At 41.0% G+C, this 25,890-nt stretch overlaps 1 protein-coding gene across 1 annotated transcript in view; it reads right to left on the bottom strand.

Moving 5' to 3' along the window:
- Positions 1–21,126, bottom strand: part of SCIN (scinderin) — a gene marked incomplete at both ends in the record, with an annotated part of 47,942 nt that extends 26,816 nt beyond the window's left edge. The window contains 4 exons of the mRNA XM_082281058.1: positions 2,860–3,009; positions 15,461–15,622; positions 17,095–17,249; positions 20,928–21,126. Of these exons, the coding sequence (XP_082137184.1) occupies positions 2,860–3,009; positions 15,461–15,622; positions 17,095–17,249; positions 20,928–21,126 (666 nt within the window). The remainder of the gene's footprint in view (positions 1–2,859; positions 3,010–15,460; positions 15,623–17,094; positions 17,250–20,927) is intronic.
- Between the last annotated feature and the right edge of the window lie 4,764 nt (positions 21,127–25,890).

The following is a 25,890-nucleotide window of genomic DNA, read 5'->3' as shown; positions in this document are numbered from 1 at the left end:
GACTGCAAGCACAGGATGGTCACTCTGTTTTCCCAAGTGGCCTGTGGTGGCTTGCTGCTGTCAAAATTACTCACATACCCAGCTTCTAGTAATTTTCCTTTCCCAGGGTGAGCGAGCTGTATCTTGCTGGTCTGCCACAGCAATTCATCCAGTCCTACAGCAGCTCCAGACAGTTCTCTCCCATGGGCAAATTCAAGCAGTGCAGCCAGTTCCCAGTTCTTGCTAAAAATGGTAGTTGGGAGCAGGTAACTGCCCTTGTCAGACAAGTTCAGCTCACCCAAGGCACCACAGCTCCCAGGAGGAAACTAGGCTGGCTGGGAAGCACTCCTCATCACAGCACTGCTGCCTCTGCTACTCCTGTGGCAGGACAGAAGTGTGGCAGGGTTAGTTCAGCCAGCCTGTGCCTTGCCTCCATGGTGGGGTGTAGGCACTGAAGTCTTGATTTTCAGGTTGGGTGTCACAACTCTGCTTATGGAGCAGGAGTCAGATAACTGCTGGCTTTTTCTGCTGGTACTCGTGGTGGGTATGTCAGCCCATGCCTGAAGGTTCTACTGGCACTGCATGAGCAAGTTTGGCCACTGATATGGAAGCAGATTTCTAGCTCACAGGAAGGGGAATCATTCCTGACATTTGTCAGAGGAGATAATTTTAGGAATTCTCATTCTGATTTCAGTGGCATACTGGATGACAAAATGAGTATTTAAAGTATGCAATTCTTTTCCCTAGAAAATAAATCAACCTTGGTCTAAGAAAGCTGGAGATGCCAAAAATCCACCCTTCCTGAAGTGGAGGGAAGAAACAAACACAATTTTAGCTCAACAGCAGTTAGCCTGGGAGAGTGTAACAACAAGTTAAGAGACAATTTTGTGGGAGGAAGGAGAAATCCAAACAAAGAGCACCAGGAACTGGAGACAATTTGAGCAGGAATAAGGATTAATAGGTTTTACATGTTTGTGAGGTTAACTACCCTCATGACTTATTAGTAGCACATTTCAGAGCTTGGACTGGGCCACAGCTGAGCTGCAGACCCTGTTATGGAAGCAGCATTTCCAAAGGCAGGGCTAGCACAATGCAGGCTAGAAGGTAATCCCTGACTGCAGACACACTCACTCAAACTTGGCTCATCACTGTGGTGGCAATAAAAGCAATGAATTTAATTGCATTGAACTACCCATTTTTGTTGCCTCTATATTCACAATCTGAAAGGAAAAGCAGAAACTTCTTCATACACTGCTGCACAAGAGAAGAAAGTATTCCCTGATACCAGAACAGTGCACTACAGTATCCAAATGCAACCTTGATGTTTTCCTGCTCTTAATCATGTGTCAAGGTTGCTACAAAACAACAGTTACACACAAATGAAAGTCTGGCAAACAGATGCAGGGGTGAGGGCAGCATAACCCTGCCCCTCAGGGCCTATGGAGGGGGGCAGCAGGGAGATAGCCTGCAGCTGGCTCGTGTCCTTGCTGGGGTGGCATAGAAGTCCAACTTCTCTGCATCTGCACTTTAGCCAGATGTGAGGAGCAGAGGGAGCTGCTCTGATCAACGCTCCCAAGTCACACACGAGCTTATCAGAAGCTCCGTGCAGAGCCTCCAGTGGAGGCCCACAGGATGGGCTTGGCAGTAGCAGCTGAGGCCAGGGGCAGAGTCCCAGTGCCACCCAGACACAGCTGCAGCAGGATGCAACCCAATGCTGTGATTCAAATCAGGAGCAGGAGGTTGCTATCTAATTGTCAACCTGTGCTCTTTCCAAAAGAGTTATACATGTAAAATACGTGCTGCATCAGAGCCAGTGTGACAAGTCTGTACAAGGAAGTAAAAAACCAGACAGAGGATTGTTTGGTTGGGTTTTTTCTCCCTTCAAAAACCTCCAGTACATTGGGTGCCACCTCCTCTACTTCTGAACACAGCCACATCTGTACTCACAGGCACAGGAAAGAAGGTCTTTGTAAGCATATGGACAGTCCACCCAAAGGGGTCACCACAGCCAGCATGACCATGGCCTGGTAGCTCAGCACCTGTTTTGCTGCTCAGGCAGTAACCAGTTATGACCACACTGAATGTAAGCACCACAAAAAATAATTGCACACCTGCATGCACCATTGGCTTTACTTCCTGAACCTAATCTGGAGCACAAGACAATATCTTGGCTGTACATAGTCCATTTTATTGAAGGACTGCTTTGAGACCCTGCTTCCCTCTTCCTTCTTTTTAGAACCAATGGAAAAAGCTTAATTTAGGACACAAATGTCAAGTGACAATGCTTTTATTAGTATGTGGCCTGGGAAATTTTTTTCCACTCTACTTTGATCAGGTCATTGGTATCTGAAATCTGGGGGTTTTAAGTAAATGGTTTAACTTTGTAAACATACAAGGAAAGGGCTCACTGGGGTTACTAGAGGCTAGGTGCATACAATCTTGAAATAGGAGCAGAAGTATGCAAAGCAGTGTGCTTGGCCCCTGCATCAACATGCAATTTGCTACATTTTTTACTTTCTACACACAGTAACCCTATGTCTTTCCTTGTTTGGTGCTGTCCCAGATGGATGCTCATTCCTCACACAGAGCAGATAGTGTGCCTCAGGTATGAGGCATGCTGTTAATTCAGTCACTGTACAGCTAACTCAACAAAGCAAACATTTAGTTCTTGTAAAAGTATTCTCAGATGATTCATTATCTCAGACTCTAATGACCAATTAACTTAACACTGCTTGGATAAGGAAGGAAGGAAAAGGCATAAATTGGCCTACTATAGCCTTTATCTGTATTCCTAGTGTCAGCCTAATCCAATTTAGTTCCTGAGGTGCAAAAACTTTTAATTCAGAGCTATGTCAGCAACTGGCTTGCACATTACAATACCTGTATGAGCTGGTCTGGCTCACTCCCTTCTTCCACAGTAATTAATTTAGACCTTCCATTTCGCTCATTGTCCCGAATGCCAACAGCAACCTGAGTAGCCTTCAGCCGCTCGTATTTATTGCATGATGAGCCACACCACTGATAGATTTCCTGAAATAATGAAGAGAACACACACATCAGCAATAGGACTCAACATAGCAAAATGATGAAATTATCCTACTGGATCTAAATCACCAGAACATCAGTGAATCTAGATCTTTCAGAAATGCTTTCTAGAAGTCACGTAGATATTTGCAGTATCTATGACACAGTTTCAAACTGCACCAGGAGAGATATACATTGGATACTAGGAGAAATTTCTTCACAGAAAGGGTGAATAAACACTGGAATGGGCTACCCAGGGAGGTGATGGAGTCACACCCCTGGAGGTGTTTAAGAAAAGATTGCATGTGGCACTCAGTGCTGTGGTCTGGTTGACAGGGTGGTGTTCAGTTGAAGGTTGGACTCAGTGACCTCAGAGGTCTTTTCCAACATATTTCATTCTGTGATGCTGTAATATGCAAGATATTTACATAATATAATTTAGCTTCCACATACTAGGAGATCACTTGAGCTGAGCTCAGAATAGTCAGAGTTTTGGTTTGACTTAGTTTCATCCCAATTACAGATACAGCTTCAGCTAATCAAAGAACCAGAAAATCCTAAATTTGCTACTGCAAGTTTTACATGTGTCAGCTCCTCTTCTATGGTACTTCAGCAGTGCTGGTACTCATCTGTGTCAAGAAACAAATTAATTTCAAAATCTCAAGGCACATCCTGGTTGTATGTGTTACTCAAAAGTACAGTTAGACCTTTCAATCCAGTTTTTATTTGCTGACCCTTTGCAGAATGCAGCATGTTCCCGAGGCTCCTCTCAGGAAGGAGAGCCACCAGAACCAGCCTAAGACAGGTCACCTGATTCAGCCATACAGACCAAGAACACCCATTGGCAACTCCCATTATTCATCCAGAACTTGAAGCACTTCAGAATGAAGAATTTAGATTTCAGTCTTGATGAAAATTACTAACAAAAGGCAGAACATAAGGGATGTTAGAGGCTGGGCTGGAAGGAGCCAGTCCAAGGAAATTATTCATCTTGGCTGGTTGCTTCCACCACCTTCTCCTGGAAGAAGGTAATTTGATTCTTCACGTGATTCTATCGAATAGCTTAAATAGTACAGCAATAAAGGTATACAGTCATTTTCAACTTTTAAAAAGGTTGAATTGGTTTGTGCTCATCTGCAATGCAAATCTGAATCAGAGGCATCACTGAATAAATTACTGGGGCTTAGTTGTTTTATGCTGTATGTACAACTGTATAAAATTTAGATTTGAGATGAAAATCTGTTCCATTAAAAAAAAAGTCTAGCTCTTTCTGCTGACCACTGTTGGTCTTTCCCAGTACTTGGAATGGTGGGTTGAGACAAGTGAGGGATGAAGCACAGCTTCTCATTGCTAGCAGATGCAAATTTTTAGAAGACAGCTAACATTGATGGCATCTGCATGCAAAACAGTGCTAGGAACTTCCAACAGTTACTTTTCACCAGTTTGGACACAAAAAAAACCCACAATGAGATCTCAGTGATCTCACTGTGCCCTTCCAACCTCCCTTCCCCTCAAAAGCATCTCTTCAAAGACAAAGTTTTAAGCTTCATCAGGATTACAACACAGATTCACAGAACTGTATCCCTTTCAACTTGCACATGTCATGCAACAAAAGCTGTGAGGTTTTCAGCTTGCCTTTAACAACTTGACTGTAGGCTTAAGTAAAAAAAATTGCTTCTAAGTTCTGGTTTAAATACTGACAGTTTACCAAGTGTCCAGAATCTAGAGATGTAGCTGGCATCAGGTCTCAACCTTATCTTAAATCCAACTTTCTACATTTCCCCAGGAAAACAAAATGTCTGTTCATACTTAGGGAAATAATTTCCTAGAGAACTGAATGTGTAGAAAGTAAAACATTCCAATCTGAGCAGATTTTTTAATACATTTGTAATTGCCATGCACAGCTTCAGCCATTTTCTTCCAAATTCATGCAGACTTTCCACAACACAGACTCCTTAGCATCATTCTCATCTTGGCCTACATCCTACTAATTGAGCTTATTTGCAGCTATGTGAGGAAACAGGAGTCACGAAGTATAGCAGCAATAAATGGGAATTCTTTATTTCCCATACTCTGTAGAAGCAATAAGGAAGAGAAAGAAGTCATAAAATAGAGAACTAGAGGAAGAGGTAAGGCATCTATTGCCTTATCTCAGTGTTGATGCAGCAATTGGTGGGGATTGCTCGTTCAGAAAGGTTAAAAGTGCAGCTTCAGTTGTACCCATTGGCCTTCTCTTGGTTTTTGGTAACTGGTGATGGAACCTCAAACAAGTAGTTGCATCTACAAAATAAGTATTTTTGCTCTACTGACCACAAAGGATATTGTGAGACTTAAATTGCCACTGCAAATTATGAAGACCTTTACTTCTTGGACAATAAATTCACATTTTCTTTTCCTAGTATCTCCTAAAGGCCCCACTGCACCCAAGTTACTCCACATTCACAGTTTATTCTCCCTGTCTGACTAAACCGAGCTCTCCTACAGTCCACAGGCTCTAGGCTTCAAATGAGCCTGAGGAAGAAGGATCTTTAAAAATCTCCAGTAATGGATTTCAGATTTTTAAATTTGCAGGTTTCATTATTTTCCTCATGGAGTCCATGTTCCACGTTTTCTTCTCCACATAAACCACCACTTGAATCAACAAGTAGTGTCTGAAAACATTCTTGATCTGGAGATTCACAAGCTCCATCGTACACAGTTATCTAAAAAACACATATTGTAAAAGCTAGAGAAATAAGAATCTGATTCTTTTTATCACTAGAGAATAAAGATGCTACTCTTTATTAAAAGCCTGAAAGTAAAACTTCATGTACTGTATAATCAAATAGAAGGAAGCGAGCAGCCACAAGTCATGAAAGTGTCCCGAAGTATACAATATTGTTATATATTTACTATGATCACTAAAATATCTTAAGCATTCAGTGCTAGAAGCTTTCAGGAGCTTGGATTTAGTTAATTTTCCCTTCTGAACTATAATAATCTCATTTTCAATGTATCTAATTTTGAGGCCTCACAGTAGAGAAGCCGAATATCTACAAGTTTGCCTTCCTGATAACTTATCCATTTCATCCTCTAGGTCCATTGGGTTTCTCAACAATTTAAAGCCGCAAAAAGATTTTTAGAAGTTAAAGCTGCTTCTTGAGAAGGCTAATATTTAGATATGGATTTACCTGAAATACAGTCATGTAGTTATCTAACCATGTCCAACAAATCATTTAGCTTTTGGGACACATTTTTATTAATTATGTATTTCTTTTTCAGACATATAAAGTGCTCAACTATGGGCAAAATACGATATTTAGCTTTAGCTCACTCACTACTTTCACAATTTCCTAGCTGTACTACACCTTCACTATTTTTAGGCTTGTTTTGCTAACTTTATTTTGAATTGGCAGGTTGACAAAAAATGTTTCCATTAAAATGAAAACAGACTTCAAGTATTCACTCCTCTCAAAATAAAAGAGCTTCATTCATCAGTAATTCCTGTGCCAAGCCCAGTTTATTTTCAGAAGTTTGCACTAGCAGTATTTATTTTTTTAAATCTCTTAAAGAGAATTCTGAGAGAGATGCCCTTTATTAATATTTGTTGCTATCAATATGGTTATCAGATCACAGTGGGACAATTAACAACTGAGGGCAAGAAAATGTTATAATGAATAATCACAATGACCACCCCAGAGCTCCTGAGTGGGGCTGGGAAGGCAGGCTGGGTCTGTGCCATGCACACTGTCATCAGAACAAGGTCTCCCCACAAATACACATTTTGGGGACACAGTTTGGTCTTTTAGCCATACAGTGTCAGAATTCACTGCTCTTACTCCTAATAGCTACGGGCCTGCAGAGTGACCTTGTGCAAGTCACATGAGACTTCTACAGCACATTAAAAATGACCCAACATTTAGCTTCTATACAGAAGTTGTGCATCAGGATGATTATGCATGGCTCATGTGTAACCCTGAGCAAGAGCACCTTGGCACTTTTCCCTGTATGGAAGGGGACTGTGAAAGTACACCTCCTGCTTCCTGCTCCAGCCCCAAATGGCATGCAGTGCAAGAGAAGGAAAAACAAACAAAAAAATCACTTATTTCAGAAGTGACATAAAAAACAATTTTTTCCCTTCTAAACCATAGCCACCTCTGTATTCAACTGACAGCCTCCTTAGTCTGGAGGCGAATGAAAATATACTCTCTTTTCTGGATCTTTTGTGGTCATTTCTGTGGATCATAGCCAGGACAATAACAGCAAAAGCCAAGAAGCTTAAATCCATGAAGAAGTTTTTCTCTAGTTAAACACGCCCTAAACATGCCAGTGTTTTAAACCTATACGTCTGTTGCAATACCTACTAATCTCCAGGCCCCTACTGTATTTGCTGATTTGCATTCTCTTACATGAAGAGACAGTTAAAAGCTGAATAAATTAAATAGGTTTCAAAACTCTAATTTGAAACAAGTTTGTAGTGAGACTTCAATTTAGGTGGAAAATAACAGTGAAATGTTTGTCTCATTAACTTTAAAATATTGAAATAAACTTTAAGCTTTCATTAAGGAAAGAATTTAAGCCAAGTATCACAAGCTGGTATGCCTCTATTCTTTCTTTGGAGGCCCTGATACACCTTAAACCTGCTCACCTTTGCCCACATATACAGCAGAACACTCTCTCAGAATGTAACTGCACCTCAGTTAAAAAAAAGACCACTCTTGGCTGAGAGACAGCTAAAATCTATAGTGTGTACCTTTTCATCTTGTCATGATGCAAGTTATGCTGACTCAATGTCTGTCAGTCAGGATGGCTTTTGTTTCTCTGAACCACACCATTTGGTGCAGCAGAGGTACAGCTCTAATGAGAGGGACTCAAAGAAAGAAAACTCTTCAACTAAATCTGCTCACTCCTGTGAAATGCCATACTACATTCTCCTTACCCCCATAATTCAGACTAAAGGGCTGAAAGCAAGAAAAGAATGGTTGTAAAAGTTATAATTGCCTTAATTCCTCTTTTCCCTTTGGCTTAGCTGCTGCTGTTCAGAAGTAGATCAGAGCCTGGGCAAATAACCACATCACAGAATGCCACTGCAGTGGTTTCACAGCAGGTAGAAGAAAGGCTGATGAGGCTTGTAAGGAAAGGTGGGTCAGGAGGAGAGCAGCTGTGATGTAGAGGTCCCCAAAGGAGCCAGCACTCCTAGTACTCACCTCCTGAGGGAAGTAGAGGAAAAAGCCCAGCAACACTAGAGGCAGATGGAACATACATGTATATTGGCAAAGCTTTATAAATATCTTATCATGATATTATCAAAATAATTGGCAGGCATTCAGCTGAGACTCTTCATGGTAATTAGTGAACAGCTGCTCTGATAAGGCACAAGTTCCTTTTAGCTAAAACTCTACTTTGTTAAAAGTCTAGTCCTGTAATTAAACTTAATATGTTTAAAGGAGAAATGACAATACAAAATAGAAATAAACTTGGAAAAAGTTCATATATGGACTGCAAACAACAGAAATACTTCTAATGCCTTTAATTTTAACTATCTGTAAAACAGTGGCATATTACATTGGTATTTGTATTTCAAACACCAAGTTTTTGGAAATAAAACAGGGAGCCCTAAAGCAAGAGTGTGGAGCTTTTTAAAAAAATGCTTTTTTAAGTATAGAAAAGTGCTAAATCAAGGAAACAAAGTCCACATGATGGGGAAAATAACTGAACAAAAATAGCTAGAATGCAGCTCTTTTCTGTCAGTTCATTGACATTCAGGCTGGTTTTTAGGAACTAACCATATGTATTAAGAAGAATGTTTGGATTCAACTGGATTAATATAGACCTCCAAAGGCATTTTTCTCCTTAAGTTATTCAATGTTTTTCTTTCTTGAGTGTTGAATTCTTGATAGAGGCAGAGAAAAAATCCCTCTCATTTCACATATCCATCAAATCTACCTTTTACATTTGTTGAAACTGTAATACAGTGAACCATTGAAAGTTGCGGAGTTTTGATAATCCAAAACAAACTTCAAATTCATTCAGTCAGAATACCTCTGAGGCCACCCTGAGCCTGGCCCTAGTAAAATTACAATAGTGTCTTTGTAACCAGTCTTTGGAGTCTCCCACTTGACTCAAATGGAACAAATTTTCAGACTAAAAATAAGTCAGATATAGCACAGTCATGCACTCAGTACCTTCATGTTTCCTCTCCCACCTGTTTTGCTAGTATGCACTAGGAATAGCCCTTGCTATACCACAGTGGATTAAGGCATTAATACCAGGATGATCTTAATTCTAAACAACAGCAGCTCAAGCAGCAAAACATCTGGATTTCCTACAACATCAGGAAGTAAACTAACTTAACTGAATCCTTGTGGATACATTTATGTCCAGTTCACCTGGAGCTTAAAGGATCACCTCTGGTTCAGCTACTCTTCTGTGTGCAAGTGGGGGTGAGGGGAAATTTTCCAGTCCATAGAGTATGAAGAAAAAAAATCCATACTCTGAATACTTTAACTGAAGGCGGGGGTGGGAGGGTGGGGTGGGGGGGAAAGGACTTCCTTTTATTTTTCTGCATCTGATGACTTTGAGACTATAGCAACTTCCAGAATGCTGGCATCCCTGCTGGAGTAACTGGCTCACAGAATTATAGAAAAATTAAGATGCTTGCTTATCAAGATACACATTGTATAGATAGAACAATATTTTAATGCTGTTAATAAGTCTATAAAGTTAATAAAGAACCAAAGCACTTTAGTTCTTCAAGCTCAGCTACTTCTTTGGCAGCTCCCTGCTACAGCATGAGCAATAGTTTAACTCTCAGCTGGGGGAAACTGGGGAAGAGGTTATTTGTAGGAGAAACATGTGCGTGGAAAAACAACATGAGTCAGTTGTTAGAGCCAGGGAAAGCAACTAGAAACATACAGTGATAAAATGCAAGAATCCGCTCTTCCAGCCTTATTTATACCTTAACAGTGACTTTATTAAAGCAATTAATGTGTCTGTTGTGAACTGCTTTATCCAATGGAAGAGAAGAAAAGAAGCTAAAAGAGATAGTGAGGGAAGAAGATTACAGAAGCCACCAAGACAACTGTGCTTAAGGTTGCAATGTGATGCTGAATCATACCTCGTGGTCTTAATCATAAAGCAAGTATCTGTTCTCTTGCTCTTTAAAAAGCAGAAGTTACTTTTCTTTTTGTAAACATAATTGAATCTATACCAAGTTAACAGTTGTTATGAAAAGCAGCTGTCATAAAAAGCCAGCCTTTTTGCCTGATGTATTTCTTCTAGTGTCTTTGTTGCACAGCAGCAGTTTTTCTTCTTTCGACCTGCTTATTATGCCAGGTATTCTAGTAGGAACATGCTGACAGATACATGAGAACTCTGTTCAGTCTCATACTTTTGAGTTCTAACTTCATAATTTTCATTTGGATTCATGAAGCCCTTGAGAATTATATGCATTGATTGCTAGATAGCACAAGTTGTTTCTAAGAACATTGTGGGTTCTTAAATTTCAAACCAGCAACCTCTTGGCTGTCTATAAATCAGTTTATAACCACCATTATGGGAACAGGAAGAATGGACAACTGAGTACAGTTTACCTTCAATTTTCATTTAGCTTGAGCTATAGTTATCACTTCACCCATCTGCACTCTTCCTTTGGGAGAAGGGTAATGTTCTGTCTGCAGAACTTTTATTGTACTGACAAAACTTTCCAGCTGCAATCAGGCCCAAGCTCAAACCTCAGTGGTAGTTATCACACATCGTCCTTCACCCCCTTATTTTAACAATTGTCTCTTAATTTCTTCAAGGTGGCTGAGCAGTGCACATCCCTCTGCCTGCCCTCTGCAGTCACCTAGCTCATGGCACAGCTGCTGTCTCCCATTAAGAGATTAATCAGACAATCAAGCCTTACATTTTACAGAGCTCTATCCAAACACACGCACAGAGGGTATTTTTGCTGGTCACTAAGGATACAACTTCAGACAGCCTTCATACAGCAGGGCTTCCCATAATGAGTTGGGAAGGTTTCAATAAAATCAGCTGATCAATTCACATTGCTTTATTTCATTGTTATTCCCATTACTTCTGCTGCATGTTTTGATAACTACCCAAATTATTAACACATCTCAACATTCCAATTTTGTATATCACCAGTATACGCCAATATTTCACAATAGTGACCAGTTTCCTTCCCACTTTAAACCAAGAAAATTGACAAAAGATGACAAAAAGATATGAAAGACTTTAGCACATCTTATCAGAAATACACACATATACAGTATATTTACATATGCATTGAGATAAGAACTAAAATAGCCTGGAAAACTGTATGTACATTATTCATTAAATGGCACAGTGATTCATCCTTTTCCTTGCCTTCTGTGATCACTTTCCATGCCCTCTCCTGCTCTTTGCTGTTTTGAGAATTGTCTTGGTGATGAAGGAAGAAAATGGGTTGTGCCTAAGGGGAGGTGGCTGGAGGATGGGGTGAAACAGAGAGAGCTGCATCTGGAGGTAAAGAGGAGCACAGAGCAAGGTGAGGCAGTTTAAGGCCACCAAGAACTGCCAAACCCATCCTGGTGCCTCTCAGGCGGGATACCAGCAATAGCTCAGGACAGGATTGGAAGGGCCTTGAGGGGAAGCTGTATGAGGAGCAGCTGAGTTCACTTGGTCTCTTCAGCCTGGAGAAGAGGATGCTGAGGGAAGACCTCATTGCAGTTAAAATTTCCTCATGAGGGAAAAGGAGGGGCAGGTACTGATTGATTCTTTCTGGTGTCCAGTGACAGGACCTGTAGGAGTGGCTTGAAGTTGTATCAGGGGAGTTTAGGCTGGGTATTAGAAAAAGGTTCTTCATCCAGATGGTGGTTGGGCACTGGAATGGGCTCCTCAGGGAAGTGGTCACAGCACCAAGCCTGACAGAGTTCAAGAAACATCTGGACAATGCTCTCAGGCACATGGTGTGACTCTTGGGGCTGTTCTGTGCAGAGCTAAGAGTTTGACTTTATGATCCTTGTGGGTCCCTTCCAACTTAACATATTCTGTGATTGTGTGGCAGAAGATAACAGCTCCTGGAAGGCCTTGAGCAGAGCTACACCAGGACAAGATGCACTGAGCAGCACCCAACAAAGCAAGGTGTGCTCTACTCCAGGCCTTTCAGCAACTGCCCTGCTCTTGTCTTGCCTGCCCCAAAGGCTCCCTTACAGAGAGGTTCCCAGGTTCATCAAAGAGGTGTTGTGTAAATCCCATGTAGAAAAAAACCCCAACTTAAATTAGGATCTGGCATGCCAACACTCTCCTGACTCAGTCACTGTACAGGAAGATCAAGTACAGTCACAGCTCTCAGTTCAGAGTGTTACAGAAGACTGCTTGACTAAAAGGTCTTCACACATTACCCACAGATAATAACTCCCCTCATATCACAGACAGTGCTTTCTCTGCCTTTTGCATCTATTTTCCAGCCAAGAGAGTTCAAAGGAGGCAAGATGAGACCTGTGCATGGTATTTGAAGTGCTGTAAATGTGGTTTAGTAACAAATCAGCCAAGGTGCTGTGTGGGTTGTGCACACTGGATACGGCCCCATGGGATCCCAACCACTTTTAAGAGAGGGGTCAGGAGACAGGCAGTTACAACACTATTTTTTAATCTTATTTTCAGCCAAGGTTTGAGTCCAGTAACTTAGAAGACTGGATCAAGATAGAATAACCTTCATTCAGGATCAGGCTGAACAGGGCTCAGAGTAACCTGAACTTGTTGAAGACATCCCCGCTCATTGCATGGGGAATTGATCTAGATGACCTTTAAAGGTCCCTTCCAACCAAAACTGTTCTATGATCTAGGTATAGATAAACATCAGAACAGAGATAAACATCAGAACATGAACTGTAAATATGTGAACCTAGCTAGAAATGCACACACTTACTTTTTGCTTAAAGCATTATCCCTATCAAGGAAAAAACCCTAGTGATTAGTAATGATTTTATTCCTAATCATTATTACCTTTCATAATTTCCCCTTATCTGTTTAAACCATGAGTTTAAAATACTGCAGTAATTGAACTCCATGGGAAAAGTGAAACAATTTTTTATTATATTAGATAAGTGGCTTGATAAAATATAACAGGAAATGAACAGCACAAGCAATTTTTCAATGCCATAGAGACCATCCTTCTGGTTAGCTAAGAGACTGGGGAAAGTAAATCTTGGAAATTCATCTTATTTGATACACTACAGTAATTTGATATTAAAATCACTGACCATAAGCTCATTATTTTATGAAATTACTGCCCATTATTCTTGGACAATGAGTCTGTAGTGCTCTGCAATAAATCCCAAGACTCAAAAGCAATCCTATTTAAGATTAATTTTATTTCAACTGTTAAGCAAGGGAATCTACTTTAGCCAAAATACTTTTCTTTCTTCAAAGGAACCTTAAATTCAATTAAGAGCTCCTGTAAAGACTCATGAAGCCTCGCCCATTTACAATGGGCCTCTAGTCATGGAAAATTTCAATCTGAAGTACAGTTATTTCAGATTGAAATATAGCTCTTAGAAAACTTGAGCAAGATTTCTCCTGTGACACTGTATTTTCTATCACTCCCATTTATTTAGAGGTACTTCACTAGACTTGTATATCTTAATCCTGAACTATTGCACATATGGCCTTTTCATCTCCCACAAGCACGGTCTGGTTTATATAATAACCTACAACTATGAATATCTAGATGCTAAACCACTTTTTTCCTTAACTTGTCAGTACATCTAAGAAAACCCATCTCCCTTACCCAAATGGCATGACAAGACTAAGACCTGTTTTAGTCATGTGATTTGACTGACATTTCCCATAGAATGGCAAAAAAAAAAAAAAAAGGGTTCTAGATATTGTTCACACCTACTCTTTCTTCCTACAAAGGCACATTGTTGCACTGCTGCTTGACCTCTGTCTTGTCAAACAGTGGATCAGAAGCCAGTGACCTTACACTAAAAAAAGTAAAAGGCTCCCAATGTACATTCAGTATCAGGTAAAGACTATAAAGCCGTATTACATTTAAATTGTTTGGTGACAGCACTCTCACTGAAAGGGATGGGCCCCGAGTGATACATGTAAAACTGCAATACACCCATAGTGCATTTCATCAGTGTCACTGCCACGTCTGCAGTGTGGCCTGAGTAATTACTCAAGGCCATCTGAGTAACTGCAGCACAGTAAGGGTCAGGACAAGTGGAATTCATGGAGTACATCCAGTTCCACATCATGTCCATGGGAGGATAACTCCAGAAAACTCAAGCCCGATCACAGCCTTACTGTAAAAGCAGCATTTTCTAGCAATGTTTAGTTCCAAACCTTGCATCTCCCATGGGTTAACTCTGAAAGGGAATAGATGATTTGAGTTTTCTATGCAAAGTGGCAAAATTGAGAGATTACTTTGGATATTGATCGCCAGGGTATTCCAGATGATTAAACCATATTGACATATGAGAACTAGGATAATATTCAAAAAACACTATTTGATGTTCCATCTGAAGGCTGTGAAGCATAATAAAAAATCAAAGACATATTGGTATCAAGTAGCTATACCGATTATCTTCAACTGTCACGCTAGGGGCTGCTTTTCAGAGGAAAAAGTCAAATGATCACCGTAAATTCAGATGAGCCCACTTTTCAATAGGTCAGGAGAACACTGAAATCTTGAAGCAGCTGACCTCTTCCTTGTGAAGCAGTACAGTTAAAATCAACTGCAGATAAGCTATTTCCTTTCACATGCTTTCCATTACATGTGAGCATATCAGGCATGGGAACAATTTCAAATTGGTAACTAACATCTAATTAGTGTGGTCTACATCCCAGCTGCTTCTCTTAGTATCAGAAAGTCTTAGCATGTACTCTGAGGTGACAGTACTAAACTTTAAGTCATTTGAAACAAGCAAAATTGTCTTATCTGTCAATATTCTTCTGTGCTGTCTCTACTTGTTTTCAGCAGAAAGCCTTGAAGCATGGCATTGCTTCTCGAGTGATCTCTTGAAATACTCAAGTAGTTTTATAACCACTTTTGCATTTGTTTCTTTAGGGTCAACTGTCACTATCAAAGTTTGATGACTATGAAGAAATGCTCTTAAGAGAATGGTTGAATCTGTGTTCTGCTCTGAGCACTAGCACTGATCCCATTCATCTGGTAGAGACTGCAAAATTCAAACTGGACTTATAGTGAGCTGTTTAAGCTCTTCAAACACTAGTAGTGAAAAATCACAATGCCTTGAATGGGAAAGAGAACTGTTTCTTGATGGATAATCTGTTGTACACTCCAGGAAACATTTAGGGCAGTCTGAAACATTTCAAGTGGTGTGACACTAAAACTAATTCTCTAAAGTAGATTCTTTCTGCTGGTTCACATGAGTGACAAAATCAGTTTTGCATTTTAGGGGATAACTCAAACCTTGGAAGGGATGCAGCTTTTACTTCTCAGTGTTTTGCTCTAGAAAATACTCACATTTCCGAGGTCAATAATGAAACAATCTCCTTTGTTGAAGCTGGTCCAAGCCAGGGGGACTTCTGTGGCTCTTACAACTCTCCGGCCCTTGATATGCAGCAGCCTCTGAGCACTCAGATCATTAGTAATGACATGATTAAATCCAGAGGCAACACCACCTGCCTGAATAAAACAAAACAAAGCAGCCAGCTTTATTTTCAGTTTGATTTCTGCAGAGTTACTTTTTTATTTTTTTGGCTACAGATGAGGAGCTAGCAGTGGAAAAAATAGTTTATGCAGTGAGAAGCAAGCCAAAGTAATGTACTGTTTAAGAGTGCTGACCACAGACCAGACAGACACCACTGCTGCAGAATTGGCAGGTGTGAACATTTAGCCAAGGGAACAGAAGTCACCCTCCTTCAAAGGCTTTTCAGATAAACAGGGAAAGTGAAAGCACAGAATTTACAGCACTCTCCAGCCACTGTCAGAGGATGAGGTAATACTGAACCCCATTGTCAGGACAAAAGTCAAGGACTGAGGAAAAGCAGAGAAATATGGAGCTCCTTTTGAAGTTTTCCAAACTTGAATCTCAGAGGTCCGGGTGGTTTTAGTCCCTGGTTACATGTAGATGGACGGACAATTCCACAGCAGCTCTGTAATTTTATGGAAGGAATATTTGCAACTTCAGAGTGAACCTGGCAAGGAGTACCACACTAGGAGAAGTGAGAGCAAACTGTTGATCTGTGAGTGTAAATATAAGCATAATCCTGTAAACTGGCTTGGATGTCTGCCTCTTTGAGGCAGCATTCTCCCCTCCTCTGGGAGACCCAGACCTTGGGTTGGAAGAGAAACTGGCTCTTGAAATGACAAAGAAAAAAATTAAAACATAAAAGTTTGGGCATGTCACTGCCAACATCACTTATGCAGAGTTAAAACCTTGGTTGTGTAGACAATGAGAAGTTAAAAACCTTCATAATGGGGAAAAAAAGGCTGAATGAGCCATGGCTCCCAGAACTTCTACTATGGAGACATTCTCAGGAGATACATTACTTTATTCTTAAAAAAACCCCACATATGTTTAAAAAAAAAGTTACCTTTCAGTTACTCAGCTTCTGGAAGTGACACAAGGACACTGACATTACACCTTTCCAAAAGATAAAATTTTTCAAAAACGTGTTTGGGAGATTGTAACTGCAGTAGGACTGCAAAAGCAACATTTTTAGATCCAAGTGAGCTTCTGGTCTTTTCCACTCTGCATGTTTCTAACCACTTGAGCACACTGGGTTCTGCATTTGAACACAATTATTCAGTCTACAAGACAGAAATTATTTCTGTGAGATTTAACACCTCCCAGACACAGAGAGTCCCTACTGTGAGCTCCCTTAGACACACAAGTATGAAATTTCAGGACAGCTTTATTTTGTGGGAAAAAAAATTGGGAAAGGTTTTCCTATATCAGAAAAGGCACTGACAAACAAGCTGCTGCTTTCTGTACAAACTCTGGGACTCCTACAGTTTAAGATGGGTGATTCAGATCTAAACCCACAAAGCATTGAGAAACTATTTTTAAAATCTCCATTTACAAAGAAAACCATTTGATTTTTATGTGGGGAAAAATGTTACAATTTCAGAATGTATTTTGACAGACTCTTTACCTTGTATTTAATTCCTCCTTTGAAGTAGCCCACAAACTCAGTAGACTCATATCCTTGAATTTCTCTACTCTGCACAGGCTTTCCTCCTAAATAGTCATCCATTTGAACAGCAAAGATAGCTGCAGCTGTGCTTTCATCCTGGGTGCATTCTTTCCCTGAAATAAGAGGAAATATGTCAATAAAGCATAAATATAATTTTGAATTCTGTTCGAGAAATTATTTCTGCAACAATTAGGCACTGCCTGCAGCAGGTTGTATAACCCATGTTTATGTGGCAACAAAGCACTGAATCATAAGCTTGTTCACCACCAAATAACATGATCTTCCAGGCCATTTTTTGACTACTTGTAGAACTGCATTCATAAGGAAAAAAAGAGTGAAAAGTAGTGAAGTTCATCTTCTCTTAGAATCTTCAAACAAAAGAATAATTTAATTGAGTTTAGCACGGCAAGTGTCAGCCATAATGATTTTTGGATTTTGAGCTGAAGTTCAAAGAAAGAAAGGTCATGTCTGGATGGTAAACCATATATTTATGCTAAGAACAACTCACCAAGCCAAAAAGCTGAAATAATTCAAAAGCAGTCCTCTTGACACTATAATGCAAGCAAGATATTTTGCCTGGTACAGCTGGGAGAAAGCAAAGCAGCTTTCGGACTCAGATATCTGCTTCATGAGGTCACACTTTGTTTTGTACCTTATAGACATTAACCTCTTCCCAGGACTGTGGCAAAATAGCCTCTTGACGTTGTGTGCTGATGCCTGTACATGCTGAAAACAGGCTGTATATTAAACCAAAGCTTTTAATGAGTGCCCATACATTTTTGATGAACATTTTCAGCAGTTTTAATTGTTTCAAGGAAAGCACAAATAGAATCAAGTCTAAAAAACCAGGCTTCTCAGTAACTATAGAAGAATAAGGAATCCTTCCATTTAGCCCTCAATCACTCAATGACAGAAGAACTTGCTATGTTCCAACATGCTTCCTCAGACCTGGGTACCACCTTAAAGTTGGTTTTGGAGGTTTTAGGGGTGTTTTGTTTCTTTTTCTAAATAGGGGTATTCATATCCATTAAGACTAGATCCTTCTAAATTATTACTTGCAATTGCATTAACAGGGTTCAGGGTTAAAGAAAAATGGTTTTTGAACAGAGATAAGAACTACTATCAGACTTGGTCTCATAGCTGTTACGCAATAAATACTCGGTAAAACTCCATTAAAAAAAAAATCAAGAGAGCACCAGTCCAAGCATAAGTTATTCAAGCTTGCGTGAAAACCAGATTTACCTTACAGTCTAAGGCACAAACAGCTATGAGTAAGCCAGAGCATAAAGTAAAAAGAATAAGTTTTTACCATACTAGATCCTGGTTCACATGGACAGATCTTATGACTTCATCTCTGGGAACAAGGGTTAAAAAATAGTTAAAAGACACCATGAATGATTTTATTAAAGATACTAAGTGGGGTATAGCCAATCTCATTCCCACAAGTAGTCTCATGCTGGCACAGTGCATGCTGTTTGCACCAGCGATAGTTTCAAGTCCAGACAGCTCCCTTAGGATTAGTTCAGATACCAAGGCATCCCTCAAGTGCCAATAGAGACAACTGAGCCAGGATGTCTGGGCAACCTCAAAAATGGGTACAGCTGCAGTGACACAGATCCACAGTGATTGCTCACCTATGCCAACAGTGTCGATACACCCAGGTTAGCTTGCTCAGAAATTATCCAACCTCAACAGCCTGTCAGTGTATGTGAGACACTGGCTTTCCCACAGGAAGCTTCAGCATAGCAGAACAACTGTGTGGGGTCACTTTACCCATAGAATGCCAGTCACAGCTCAAGACTCAGTATATCGAGGTCACAGACCATCCTTCCATGGTCTAGATCTTCTTTTAATCCCTTGGGTGTGCCTAAGCAAGGAATCAGGAGGACCTTTACCACTATGTCATAGGAAAATTTGATGTTGGGGGTCTTTTTTGCTGGTCAGAATCCATTCACACTCACAGCCACTGTATGCATCTGCCACAATAACATACTACAGATGACTAGCAGGAGTAGGACTGTGTTACCAAATGGCAAGGCCCTTGTTCTTCAGTGTTTCCCCCATCACAAGAATTCTTTCTTTACATCCCAAAGTCTGAGTGATAGTCACTGCTGCAGCTGTCCAGAGACACTTACGGGAAGTCCTCAGAAAGACCCTATTGTGATCTTCTGGCCCACAGGTTATACAATCTTTGCTTACAAGGGAAAAGTTTGGTGCATGAAATAGCACTGTGAATCAGTTAAAAATACCAAAATAATTCTATGGTTCTTACCCTGGCTGTGACTGGCCCTCCCTACACACCTTGTTTGAAGTTCTGGTCTCCTGTTTCTATTAAGTGTGCAGCAGTGTTTGAGATTTACCACCCTGCTGCTGAAGTATCTTACAAGCAGGAAGGGGTTTGCCAGCAGTGAGCCTCCCTGCTGTCACCTTGCCAGCTGCACAACAACAGTGGGTGCCCAGATCACCCGAAGCCATTTAGAGTATCTGGATAGCACCGCATCAGCACAAAATGCGCATCAATGTGAACAACTAAAGCTCTTCAGCCACCAGCAATGAGGTTTTAATTGCTGCAAATGTCAGTCACTGGTCTACCTTCCCTTCCCAAAAGCTGCAAACAGTCCTTACATCATGTCCTTGTGATGTGTCCACTAGACCTTCACTAAGACATGAGTAGTTCCATCTTCATTAACAAAGGTCTACACAGCCAAACCCTGCCACTAATTAGCAGCACTACTCACAGAAAAGCCTCTGCCAGAAATTCATTTACACTGCCATTTATGCTTATACTCTTACCAGAGACAGACACTATGTGCTTGCCAGCTGGAAAACTCCTAACACATGCAGAACTCAAGGCTCAAACATTTATGCAGAAACAATCCCAGCTTTATCTGCAATTATTTTTCAGTGCATGCAAAAGTACAATGAGAACTACAGCAACTCAAGCATATTAATGTTAATACACCTATCGTTATTTGTATTCATTGAGATGATTGCCTACAAACACAAACTTGTTGGCAAAACAAGAAAAAAGTATTAGGTTTCAGGCAGCTAAACAGTAACCACTGTGGCAGGATGACTCTATGGCCAGATGGGGAAGTCACAAGAAATCTCCAGGAGATGAGGAAGTCACGCAAAACACATCCTTGTGTCAGACTCCAGTTTTTATGTAAAGTGTGCTAGTCAAGGTGGAAGGCAAAAGACATCAGGTCAGTTCCAATGCCAGCAGGCCGTCAGATTGATATTAAAGAAGTTTTAAAGAAAACCTGGTGCCTTTGCACGTGATCTCTGTATCACCAGAAAGCAAGATTAATCTAGCTGAAAAAGACAACACCCAGACACTAATCAGGGCAACAAGACCACAGGGAGATGCCCAAGAGGAAATTTTCATCCAGATGGAAACAAAGGCAAGAAAACTCTTCACGTGAGTGAAGGCAGGATTTCACTCCAGAATCTCTGTCGAGTGCAGCCAAGATTTGACTTAAACACTTCAGCACTTTTCCAAACTAACACGACAAAGAGAGCAAGCTTTCACCTTTCTGCCATACCCCACTGTCCCACCACTTAGTCCCTCAGCATCGCAAGGGATGACGCTTGGCATCACCCTGATCCTCGGTGGCAGCCCTACTTCTGCCTCCACCTCGAGTATCTCCGCTCGGAAGCCGCGCACCCGCAGCCCTACTGAGAAGGGCGGGGAAGCCTGCCGCGGTTCCCTGGAGCCCGGCAAGCCCTTCAGCAGCAGGGTGGGCACTGCGGGCTCTCCCCGGCCCGCCCGCGGCTCCCCGCGCTCCTACCGAGCCAGTAGTGCAGGCGGTAGGCGACGCTGGCCCCGCGGCGCTCCGTGCGCAGCACCAGGTACGCGTCCCCCACGAAGAAGTCGCCGTGGCGGCTCGGGGGCACGGGCACCAGCTCCAGCCGCTCGATGCGCCACACCTGCAGCCCACTCTGCTGCCCGGCCTCGGCGAACGCCGGCGGGGGCCGCTCGGGAGCCATGGCTGGAAGCGGAGAATCCGCGGGGCCCCCGCGCCGCCTGTTTATAGCGCTGCGCGTGGGGCGGAGCGGGGCCGGCCCCGGGCGGGTGCGAAGGGATCTGTCCCACCCCTTCCAGCGGCTGAGCCGCCGGTTACTTACTCGTTTTTAACACTCCTGTAAAACAAACTCACCCAGAATCCCTTTTGCTTCTGTGCCCAGCGCCGTAGCACGGCGTTATAAAAAAATCAGCCGCCCTCACTGCAAACAGAGAAAGTTTCACTATTCTAAAATAATAGGAGAAAACCCCATAAAGGACAAGAAAGAAAAGTACAAGTGGGCTAATCCAGTGTCTGCGGATGTTGTAGCACTGTGCGGTTGGCTTCTATAATTATCACATCTGCCTTGTTTGTGTGAACTGCTCATACCAGAGTACAAAGAGTTTCTACAGCTTGCACTTGCGGCAGAGCGCTTTTTCATCCCCGGCTGGAATGGCAGCGTACAGCTCTCATTCACCCATTAATCTCATTTCTTCTGTTCAATATTGATAGGAATCTTTCTAGGGGGAGAGAAAAATCTTTTTGAAGATTCCAGATGAAGCCCAGAATTTATATAAATTTCCCTTTCTCAGAAAATTTAAAGAGTTCTGCTGGTGTTTTTCCAAAACCATGCAGCAGCCCAAAAGGTTTAAACCCACATCCTGCTTGTCTGTCTCCTTTATAAATGTTTGGTACATCAACATGGCAATTGCAGTTTTCATTGCAATATGAAAATTACAGCAAATCACTGTTTGCCATCTGATATTGATGGACAGTACATCAGTCTGGGTACAATACAGGTAGACACAGTGCAAGCTGTCAGTATATCAAAAGATAAATTTCAGAAAGGGTTTTGTTTAGCTTCATCACCTTATCCACCTGGATGAGTTTTGAAGCTCATCATTTCCCCACTGGGTTGCTTTATCAAGTTAATACAAGAAGAGTGCAAGTATCCACCCGCAGGCAGATCAGAGCTTCCTCAGCAAGTGGGAGAGGCACTGCAAAAAGCAACAAAGCAGCTGGAGAGCATCTTTGCTGGCAAAAAAAAAAAAAAAACCACACCACAACTAAGAAATTTGGATAACTATCTTACCATCTTCTCTTTATACCTTCTTGAGGAAAAAAATGACCTTACACTGTGTGTACCCACTATCATCTCCCATTTTGGTGGGCACCCTACCATCAGTTTGCCAGACAGACGTGCACAGGCACCCTTCTGCTTTATCCTCACTGTTTAAGAAAGTGAACTGCATGTGCTCTGTTTTGTCTAAGGTCCAGCTGAACATGGTGCATCTTCAGAAGTTCATGGCCAAGTATTTTATCCCTCATTCTCCCAGGGTTGTAGTAAGCCTGTTTGATAAACAATAAAATTCCCAAATAAAATACCTTTCTCAAGACGTTCATCATGTGAAGAAGGAAAAAAAATTAAGGAAGAGTATCCAAAAAATTCCAGCAGTTCCAGTTTCAGTATGGTATCAGAAATATTTTGAAATATTCAAAAGTGATTTGTTAAATTTGCCTTCCCATTTATGCCAATTGTTCTTCTGCTTACTCACTTAATTACACTAAGCAGTTTTTCTAATTGCATGCCTTTTTGCATTGTTGAGCATTAGTTTGCTTCAGCCAGTGCGGGTAGAACTTACCACATACTCTGTAATTGTAGGGGTTTACCATTTCTTCTGAAGTTGTCCAGGTGAACTCGCTTTGCAATTGTGCTGCCTTGCCCATACAGGAGCTCAAACCAGTGCAGTGTTATGCAGCCTCATGTCTCCTACAAGTTCTACTTGTCTTGCCAAGATAAAATTGTTCATGCACAGATTGCACAGGACAGGTTTGTTAAATTTATATCTCCTTATTACAGCTTTAAATTTTAAATCTACAGGCTGCTGTAAGTGGAATGCCTCTTGCTGGCATGGGATGCATGCTAATGCTGTTTAGCATTGACCATTCCCAGTATCACACACCAATGGACAAAGGTTAAAGACACAAGAGCAGTTTAATTGTTTTGTCTCAGTGTCAGTGGCACTACTCAGACACAAAGGATGTTAGTACTGACAGCAGAGTTTTCTCACGCCTGAGTTGGTCTTACTAGGATTATGTAATCACTTACTGGCTGCTGGAAAAGAAAACCTTGGATTGAAGTTTGTATTTTAAGTGCCAGGATACTTGTTTGTACTCTTCAATGTAATTTTTGACTGTTTGCAAATCTTGCTTTTGCAATCTCACTTCTAATGAAAGTTGGACTGTCTTCTATCTTGATCCATCCATTTTTTGTAGCAAAAGCAAAAACTAACATTGTTAACATAACAGATTTTCATAAAATTTTAAATCATTAAAAACTTTCTAAGATGGTTAATCAAAAGTAAAATTTTGGACAAACAAAAGAGAAGTTGCACATTTAGAAAGAATATTTATACTTAGTTTTTATGTGCTTTTACACGTCCTTTGACATAGTAATTGAAGTGGAGAGGACTAAAAGTAACATTGTTTTTGTGACTCAGAAGTCAATTACTACGCTCATTAGAAATTGCACTGTAATGGAATTTTAGACTACCTTAAGGTTTCAAATAATTTTTTTCTAATTTACTACAGATTATATCTTGCTGTTAAACTGTGGCTTTCCCAGAAGGATGGCAAAGGCCTAGCACTGTTTTAGCTTTGTAGTAGCAAGGAGAAATAATTTTGCGTCACATCCTTTCCTCGGGGGGAAGGGTGGATACAGCAGTTGTCTGCTGTCACAGCCCAGGAACACAGTTATGGGGTAAAGATGCAGCTTTCTGCCTGCTCAACTGCGCTGTTTGAGGTATGGCCATCTTTAAATGCCTGTCTTGTTCCCAAGTCCTGAGAGATCACACAGGACTGTTGGAAGATGTTCGTGCTCCTCATCTAGCCCTTGAAAAAGCAGATTCAAATGTATTGAATTTAAAGCTTTGGCATGACTCAGAGAATTCAAGGATTTATGAAGAACTTTGCCATTTAATTTGCTCACTTATTTCCTGAGTATTTTGTTATATTGAATAAGGGATCTTTTTCCCTCAAAGTATTGTTGTCATAGACTGCATATATGCAGGGCTCATGTGTGTACACCACAATACCATAATGCAATGTCCTGAGTTCTGACTTTTATCCCAGTCAGCAGAAAGGTTCACAAAAACACAGGGTGGTGTTTCCAGGTGACATACAGAAGGAATCCAAAAAGGATCCCAAAAGTTAAGCCCCAGCATCTTTCCCAGCAGGAATAACTTTCAGTCTATACAAACTCTAAGGTTTAAGCCCTTCTACAAAACCTGTATTACAGTTCCAGGAGCTCACAATGGAAGGAATGAAAAGGAATGGGGGGAGAGAATATTTTCAAATATCACACGTATTTCCTTCTACAAAGCTTATTTCTTCTTCACCGCAACTGGCAAATACCCTCCTGACCTCTATAACCCTACCTAAATAAGGAGATTACAAAAGTTTAGTTTTGCCTCTTGTTTCACATGATGAAGTTTGCTGTATGCAGAGTTTGTGTCTCAAAAGCACACTCTTGTCCAAAGAGTCACAGAAGTCAACCTCTCTTCTCATTTGTTCTGTTGCTGAATTAAGAATTAATAGTAATTTCAGATTTATCCTAAATACAGTGTCAGTTTAAAGATCTGAGCTAAATTCTTATTCCAATATTAATCTAAAAAATAATGATTATTGATAATGCAAGAGCTGAAGGAGAATTTGACCATCCACCTTTAAAAACCAAGTTATCAAAACAAGCTGTAGAATTAGGTTACCACTTGCTAATTCTCTCTGTTCTTTCATCATCCTTCCATCCTGTGTGGTAACTCAGCTTCAACCAGAGAGAACATGCTGAAGAAAGACTGAAACCTAGCTTTCCTCCTAGCAAGGTTTGAGTTATGAGGCTGCCAGATGAGAGGTATGAAAAACCTGGCATAAAAATATGAAGTCCTCCTTTACCTTCAAGACAGGAATCTGGTTTTAATCCTTGAAGTCTAGAGCAGAAAGGGCCTTAGTGTGTAGCTCTGAGGCAGGTGTCTAAGACACAGAGAGGGTAGGATCACAGCTACACTGTGTGCACCACTTGGCAGCTGGCTGGCTCCTACCTGCGTCCTGTTCTGCTGGCCTGGGCACTCACTGTGGCAGTCCCTGTGCTGCCTGGACAGGCCATGAGGGATTCTTCAGTGGCACCCACCACTCTCATCTGTGCAGGCAAGGACATCACATGCCCAGCAGCTGAGAAGCTCTGACTCTCCAAATTCATTCTTCAACAGTGGGATTAAGTGGGGCATGTAGAGAAAGCAATCTGAATGTTGGCTTCAGTCAGAGAATCTAGGCAAACATTTTTGGCAGTGGGGTAGTGAGAAGTGAAGTGTTAATTATTAAGTATGTTATGAAGTGTTAATTATTAAGTATGTTATAGCTCCCTGAATTTTTCTTATGGTCTTCTCTTGAAATATTCAATGAGCAGCATAAATTTTTAATCAAGAAATTCTGATTTTATGTTCATCTCAAGCCACAGTATTATAGTATTATATATTATATTTCAAGGAGTAAGAGAGAGGGAATTGAAGCACTCCTTCAAAAATCATGTCATGTTCCTATGACATGACATTTCATGTGATGGTCATGGGAGTAGATAAGATTTAGCAAAATATATTTTCAAGCTCATAATTTTATCCACCTTGGCTATCTAGATGGAGAAGTGCTGCCATGATTCCCATCTATGATTAATCATCCTGTCCACATTACGTGCTCA

The sequence above is a fragment of the Coloeus monedula genome (genome assembly GCF_965178545.1).
Source record: "Coloeus monedula genome assembly, chromosome: 1".
Lineage (NCBI taxonomy): Eukaryota > Metazoa > Chordata > Aves > Passeriformes > Corvidae > Coloeus > Coloeus monedula.
This window is presented reverse-complemented; position numbering and strand designations above follow the sequence as displayed.